The 7,021-nt window shown below is 57.6% G+C and overlaps 1 protein-coding gene and 1 long non-coding RNA gene across 3 annotated transcripts in view; one reads left to right on the forward strand and one right to left on the reverse strand.

Annotated features, from left to right (window-relative positions):
- Positions 1 to 6,635, reverse strand: part of TFAP2A (transcription factor AP-2 alpha (activating enhancer binding protein 2 alpha)) — a 22,940-nt gene extending 16,305 nt beyond the window's left edge. Inside the window, exon 1 of one of the 2 annotated variants that reach the window (XM_011962671.1) lies at positions 6,415 to 6,635. In XM_011962671.1, the coding sequence (XP_011818061.1) occupies positions 6,415 to 6,447 (33 nt within the window). In that variant the 5' untranslated portion in view covers positions 6,448 to 6,635. Of the gene's footprint in view, positions 1 to 1,951; positions 2,250 to 6,414 lie in introns of those variants that run through there. The other variant, XM_011962669.1, reaches the window with a different exon arrangement.
- LOC105526625 lies at positions 1,586 to 3,495 on the forward strand. Its single transcript, XR_001004109.1, has 2 exons — positions 1,586 to 2,062; positions 2,294 to 3,495. It is a non-coding gene; the product is annotated as an uncharacterized LOC105526625 (long non-coding RNA).
- Positions 6,636 to 7,021: the final 386 nt, after the last annotated feature.

Genomic DNA, 7,021 nt, shown 5'->3' on the forward strand with positions numbered 1-7,021 from the left:
GCTGGCACGGGCTCGCGGCTCCCGGCAAAAACCCGTCCGACTGGCTGGGCCACTCCCGCCTGACGCCCCCCCAGATGACACGACTAGCTCTCCCGGCGTGCTGCCTTTGCCAGTCTACCCGCCAGGTTGTCAGAACAGGCGGCACCTCGTCTTCTGCGTGTCCCTACAGAGCCCCGGCACAATCAGACTGCCCCAAGCCAACTCCGAAACCCGAAATCCCCGCTCCGGCGCTTGCCCGCCGCCGCCAAAGTTGTGGAAACAGCTTTGACTTTATTCTCCTCTCTCTCTCCTTTCTTATCTTTTCTGCCTCGCTTACACGCGCATTCACACTTGCCCCCACAGGATCCCTCTGGGGTGCAAGTTCATCTCCCACCTAGCCACCCACCCCATCCAGTCGGCGCCTAGAGCCGAGCGGAGGTTCGGACCCCGCCCGCCGAGGGCGCCCACACCTGGAGCTGGGTTTCGGCCTCTGCGAAAGTGAAATGCCCGAGCCTCCGGCCAAAGCCCAGACCAGTACAGTATGAACTGTCCTATGAGACTGAGGGACTCAGTTTCATTCCTCCCTGCCCGCAAAGCTCGCCCCCAGCCTCGAAAACAAAGCTACTGGTCTGCCGTGGGGTCCCTGCGCCCCTCCCCCAGCTCGACAGGACCCACCAGAGAAGAACCGGCACCCGTGGGATGTCACCCCGTCCCCATCTACCGGGGTGGGGGTCCTGAAAGGAGAAAGATTTAAAATAGTCTTCAGAAAGAAAAGGGAGGAGGGAGCGGGTGACACATCGTTCACATAAACCCAATTTCTGGTTTCCAGTGAAGTCAAGATCTCCGCCTCTGCGCCTGCACACCTTCTGCCTAAGATTCTCAGCTCCAAATGCCAAAAACTAAGAAAAAAAAAAAAACAGCAAAAGTTGGGACTGCCACCTATTTATTTAAGTAATCTCCAGCCCTACACACCCCAACCCCTCTCTCGGACTCATTGCTCATTTCAGTGATGGTTGTAACCGTTCCCAGCGCCTCCTGCGGGTGGACGGGTAGCGCTAGGGTCTCCCTTGCTGCCTCAAGAAGGCGAGCTCAGGGGACTCTAGGTTTTAAAATGGGTTCCAAAGCGGCGCGCTCTGTCTTCCCAGCGGGCTCGCGGCACCAGAGGTGGTCCGCAGCCGCGCAAGGATTCCCACGGTCGTTCTGGGCTGGGGCAGAAGCTGGTGCTCCAGCACCCAGCGGCCAGCTGGCTCGGCGAGGCACATCTCCCCACCCCACCCCCACACACCCCCGTGGGGTGCGTCGATCCTGTAGCTTAGAGGGAGAAGCTACTTAGAACTTCTTGAAGCACAGAGGATCTGGAGTGAGCCCCGCAGCTGGAAAGAGTGGTCTTAAGTTGAACCCGCTTACAGTAAGACGCAGCCCAGATCACAGCGAAGTGTGGGGGCCCGTCTTTAAAGCCGAGAAGGGAACCGCTTTAGAAAGTGGCGTGGGGGGAAGAAAGGAAAAAGAAAGAATGAATGAATAGAAAGAAGAAGGAATATTAAAGATCGGAGAGGAAGTTGAAGAGAGAAGAGTTTTCTCTTTCCTTTCTGTTCCTGTTGACTTGGGCCCTCAGAATCTCGATGAAGATAACACGAGGAGTGCACAGGCAAGTGCCCAGTTGCCAGCAATTGCTTCAAAAGCCCATGTTCTTCTCTTCGCCCCACTCTTAGGCACAGCCAAAATTGGTCAGAAAGGGGAGTAAAGTGGGACACGGGCTTCAAAGTAGGGAAGCCAAAGAAGGGAGCATCCACGTTCTCCCTCTCCAGCTTCTCCCCCGCGTTCTTCGGGCGAATCCGAGGGGCGGGCGCTGCGCTGGGGAAAGTTTGTCCCACCCGCGTTTCGCAGCTGGTTGCAAGGAGAGGAGGAGGAGAGGGAGGGTCGAGCTCGGAGCCTGTGGGCGCACGGATGATCGAGCCGGCGTCGCGCTTACCTCGCAGTCCTCGTACTTGATATTATCTGTCAATTTCCAAAGCATTTTCATGGATCGGCGTGAACGGATATGCCCCTCTCCGTCTCGCACGCAAGTGGAGCTACTCTCTGGGTAAGCGCAAAGTGCTGGCTGCCGGCGGTGAGCGCAGGAGGAGGAGGAGGAGGGAGAAGAGGTGGAGGAGGAGAAGGAGGAGGGCAAGGAGGAGGAGGAGGGCGAGGAGGAAGAGGAGGGCGAGGAGGAGGAGGGCGAGGAGAAAAGGGCGAGGAGGAGGAGAGAAGGGAAAGAGCTCCCGTGCGCGCTCGGAGATCTCCCTCTAATGGTAGAAACTTTTCCCTTTTCCAGCTCTTTACCAACAGCCTAATCGCCTCATTAGCATATCAACAATAGTCCAATTGCTCGCCAGTACCACAATCTGCCGCCGGCCGCTCCGACACAGGTATAAAGGCCTCTCCACGCCGCGAACTTGCTTCTAGAGCGCACTCCAGCCTGCGAACTGCTAAAACCTTCCTTGAGCTCCGCCGCGAGCCCCTGTCCCAGCACCACCTCTCTTACCCCAGTTCCGCCACATTCCCCTTCCTTTCTCTCTCCGCTTCCTTTTCTCCAGAGATGCCTTCTGCAAAGCCCGGCACTGCTCAAAGTCCAAGCCGCCACGCCTGGGGCCCGGCTTCTAGCACTTCTCCCTTAACCCTACTACCACGATCCGAGCTGCCCTTTTGGCCCCGTGGAATTTTATTAGAAACCATTATCCCTTTTCGCAATTAAACATAACCACCAAACCAAGACCGGCGAAGTCACTCCAAAATTTTTGCCCAACAAGGGATCGCCTCCACTTGCGGCAGCCACCCCCTCGGGCCGCAGCGCCTTGGGAGTTTTATTGGCTTTGAGCTTTCCCTCAGGTTGGAGATTCTGCCAAGCGACTCCGGTGGCTCTGCTGGGGTTTGCAATCCCTTAATTGCGGCGTGTAAAATAAAAGTTGTACCCTGAAGAGGTTACCTGACAGCTCCGGGGGTTAAACAATTTTCCTTCCGTTTGTGTGAAGCTAGGGCCAACTGACAGTTCAACTTGGTGTTCAGGCTAAGGTTTCCTAGGTGCGACTTGGACACGAATACAGAACTCCTATGGAACTGCACACCCGCTTCTAAAGTTAGGCCGAAATACAGACATGTGTGTGCCTGCAAGTCTAGATACCGTCTCATGCATGCATCAAAATAAATCACCGGGAACCGACTCTTAGCTGTGTTAATCTGCTCTAGTTTTCCCAAGATTCCCCTTTTTAATTAAAGCAGGGAGAGTTCCTTCATGATTTGGTGATGCTACTAACGCAGGCGTGCTCGCGAGGCGGAGCCCGGCTGCCGCGCAACCTGGAGGCCTGGGAGCCACCTCCTCGTCCAGATTGGTCAGTCCGGGCTTTTGGACTCCTCACAGGAGCCTGCTGGCTCCTCTGGGGCTTTGATCCCTTTCGTTTTGGGGATTTTTTTTAAGTAAGAAAAAAGAAAAGAAAAGGACCTAGTGTGACACTATGAAATACAGAGTAATTAATTTTCCTGGCTGAGCTTCCTCGTTTGTCCTCCAAAGAAAGTTACCTCTGTCTTTTCTCTCTGCTGTATGTGCAAACTCCGTAACTACACTAGGTCCCACCTCAGAGTTGCTCTAGTAAGGACCTTTGATTCATCTGGGCTTGTTTCTCGAAAACCTCCAGGCCTCCCAGGTTTCCACCGGGCGTCCCTAAAAGGGGAACTGTGGCAGATGGGAGCATTTCCTCACAGGTGGAAGGAAGGCAGGAGCTGGGAGAACTCCCCATTCCACCCAAAGCTGCGGAAGGGGAATTCTCCCTCCAGACACCCCAGCGAACTCCCCAAACCCAGCAGAGTAGGCAGAAGGCTCCAAAAGGCTAGGGAGAAGCCAGAGCTGGCAAGGGGCCTCAGAGCCCCCAGGGAGCCCTCCCCATGCTCTGGGCGCTCCCTAGCCCCACCTGAACTGAGCACAATCCCTGGGCTGAACCGGACTGGAGGCTTGGCGCCGCCCTCCGTCCAGAAAATGGTCGACTTTCCAGGGCTAGACCCTACAGGGCGGTCCCAGCCTGTTGCCAGTGCAGTGGTTTGAAGTCAGGATCTGGGCTGCCAGGGGTACCGACACCCTCCCAGCAGCAGCCACAGCCTGAGCAGGCCAAATCCTAGGCCTGAGAGCATGGGTTTTTACACTCCGTAGGCGTCGCCGCGGTGTGCGTAAGGGAGCTCCAAGTTTCGCTTTCTTGCCCTCCGCGGGCTTGGGAAGGCCGCACTCCATCCTCTGCAACCCCATTTCAACCCCCTTCCCACGTCCCCGCTGCCCTGCCCAGGACAGATCTCTGGCTCCGCACCCGCCGGGGCTGCTAAACTGTTGTTGTATTCCCGCTGAGGGCGCCATTGAGGTGCAGATTGGGACCTGCCGACTCTGGACTGCCGCCCCCGGTGTAGACGCTGATGAAAGGCCCGGGCGAGCGCCAGGGTCGCCTCTGGAGCCAGCCGAGCTGCATTTGTGCCAGCGTCATTACCACGCTAAGTCGCTTCATTGCATGTCAATGCTCCGGCAGGGCCAGAACCCCGGGACAGCAGCGCCAGGCCTGGGGTTGGGCGTCGGAGATCCAGGCCTGATGTGAGGGGCATAAAAAGGGCGTCGGGGGGAACAGGGAGTATTTGTGTGAGAGACAGAGTCACAAAGAGAAGGAGACAATGAGAGGCCAGAATTACTCTATTTTCTCCAATTGCCAATGCCCAGTGGGAGCCGGGAGCCCCACAGGCCCAGCCCAGCAGATTCGGCCCCTCCGGGCCCCAAATTCGCTCGCCCCACCCGAGATCCAGGCCTCCAGCCACTCGCCTAACTGAGCCCGCAGGAGCCAGGCCCGCGGCTCCCTCCTTCCTCCTCCTGCGGCAGTCTCGCGGCTTTCAAACCTTAGTGGGACCCACAGAAGGCCCAGTCCCAGGTCAAACCTACTCAACAGGCACCTTCTCACTGCCTAGGAGTTCTCCAGCGAAATTCACTGGAATTTGAGGAGAAAACCCGAAGACTGCTACGAAAGGACTCCCCCAGTCTTCAGCCTCCAAATAAGAGAGTTAGGAAGGGCCTTCAGCCCACAGGAGCAGGGAGGGAGAGGTGTGGATTCCCGGATTTGCGTCCTTAAACCACAGGTTCCTCTAACCTCGCGGATGAAATACCATTTAGTGAGGATTAACTAAGGGGAAGAATATAAAAGAGTTCACTCTTGATAAAAGTAATAAATACAAGGGAAAAAAGTACAGAACGCAAAAGGCCTTTCTTTCTCCAACTCCAGGTAGCTTAGTGAAGACTGCACTTCTCAAAACTTTACTTTTAATGGCCTAAATCTGAAACAAGAGGAAGAACTCGACCAGGAGTAGCAAGGCCTCAGATTTTCTTTTTGGCGGGGGAGGTGGGGAAGTTCAGGGCATTAGATTCGAATTGTCCCCCCCGGGCTTTTGGGCACACAGAATCTCACCCTAACCAGGCCTCTTGGTTGGGGCGAAAACAGGGCCTCGCTGTTCTGATGATGAAATCGGCGACAGGCAGAGCCTTTTACCGCCACCAACCTGGCCAGAGCCGTACTGTTTCCCGAAGGGAAAATGTCTGGGAGTTGGAAGGAGAGCGCGGGACAAATGCTTCCTTGGCCGGGATCGGAATCCCGGCCCCAGGAAGGACAGGAGCCAAACCTTGGACGCCTTGGGGTGCTCGCGGCCTAGCAGGGCGAAGTTCCGCAGGCATTGGTTTTGGCAAATTCGCGATCCCCCTGCCTCCTCACCCACTATTCACACACTCCCTCATCTGTAGCCCAGGCGGCAAAAACCCATTTCAGGAAGTGGAGAGAGTTGGTAGCTAAACTTCGGGCAAACTTTTTATCTCCCAAAGAAACATGTTGCCTCCGCGACCCAGTCATCCGGCCCCCTTTCCATTCTTCATACATTCTACATCTCCGGAAACCTGGGGGTACCGAGAGAGACAGGTGCACCAGAACCTGTCCAACGCTCACCGCTGAGGTCTAGGGTGAGGCCGCAGGCGCAGGGGGCTGAAAACCTTCACCGCCGCGCGCCGCAACCCCAGGCCTGCGTCCTCCCCCCTTCTGAAATAGTCATCCTCCCAAGTTTCTGCTTGAGGTGGGAGGGGGTGGGGGAAACGGCCACAGCACAAACCACAAGTGACCCACCAGGCCACCTGTGGAGCGTGCGCCGGACTTTCCCCGGCGCCGGGCCCCGCGGGCGGCGCGCTTTGCCCCCAGCACCGCAGCCGCTGCCTGCGCTCGTTTCTCCTGTCTTCACTGTCTCCTGGGAGCTCTCCTGGGCGCTGCCACGCGCGCTTCACCTACGACTCCCATGCCCTGGGCCACGGCGCTTCCTTTCCTCCTCCCCACTGCGGCCCCCTCCCCTACTCCACCTCCGCCCACCTCAGCCCCAGCCAAGGCAAACCCCCCGTACCTGCCAGTCCCCCATTTTGGCAAGTATGGACATCGCGGCTCGGCGCTCCTGGCGACTGGTCCCCGCCGGGCATGGGCTGGAGGGCTCGGCCGGGCCCGCTCCCTGGAATCGCTTAGGCAAATCCTCCTTTTTTACCTGCTCACCAACATCTCACCTGGTCATAAAGAGCTGGGTTGCTACCTGCCGACGCATGCGCGCTGGCCCAGGAATTCACTCCGCCAGCTGCAGTCCCAGCGCCTCACGGAGCTGACCTGGGAAGTGATGGATTTATAGCCGCGGCAATCTTGCCATCAGCTCCAGCTTTTCCCAACAGCCCCAACCCGCTTTCCCGGTCAGTCCCTGGCCCGGGAACCGAAGCGGACTGACTGCTGGATGTGCTGGGTGCCATGCGAGTGTGAGTGTGTTTTCGCACTCCAGTGGTGGGGGCATCGACAAGCTCGACCCTTGGCTTCCCTCCCCTCGAACTTTCGAGTTGGGGGAGTCTCCACTCCCGGGTGGGGGTCGGGGGTTGGGGAAGGGCTAGACCAGTGGAAGCGTCCAGACCTGATGATCCCCGCGGACCTGGACACAGTGGGGATGGGTGGCCGTCCCCGCCTCCCCACCCGCC

This window comes from Colobus angolensis, unplaced genomic scaffold, assembly GCF_000951035.1.
Source record: "Colobus angolensis palliatus isolate OR3802 unplaced genomic scaffold, Cang.pa_1.0 Scaffold6, whole genome shotgun sequence".
Taxonomy (NCBI): Eukaryota; Metazoa; Chordata; class Mammalia; order Primates; family Cercopithecidae; genus Colobus; species Colobus angolensis.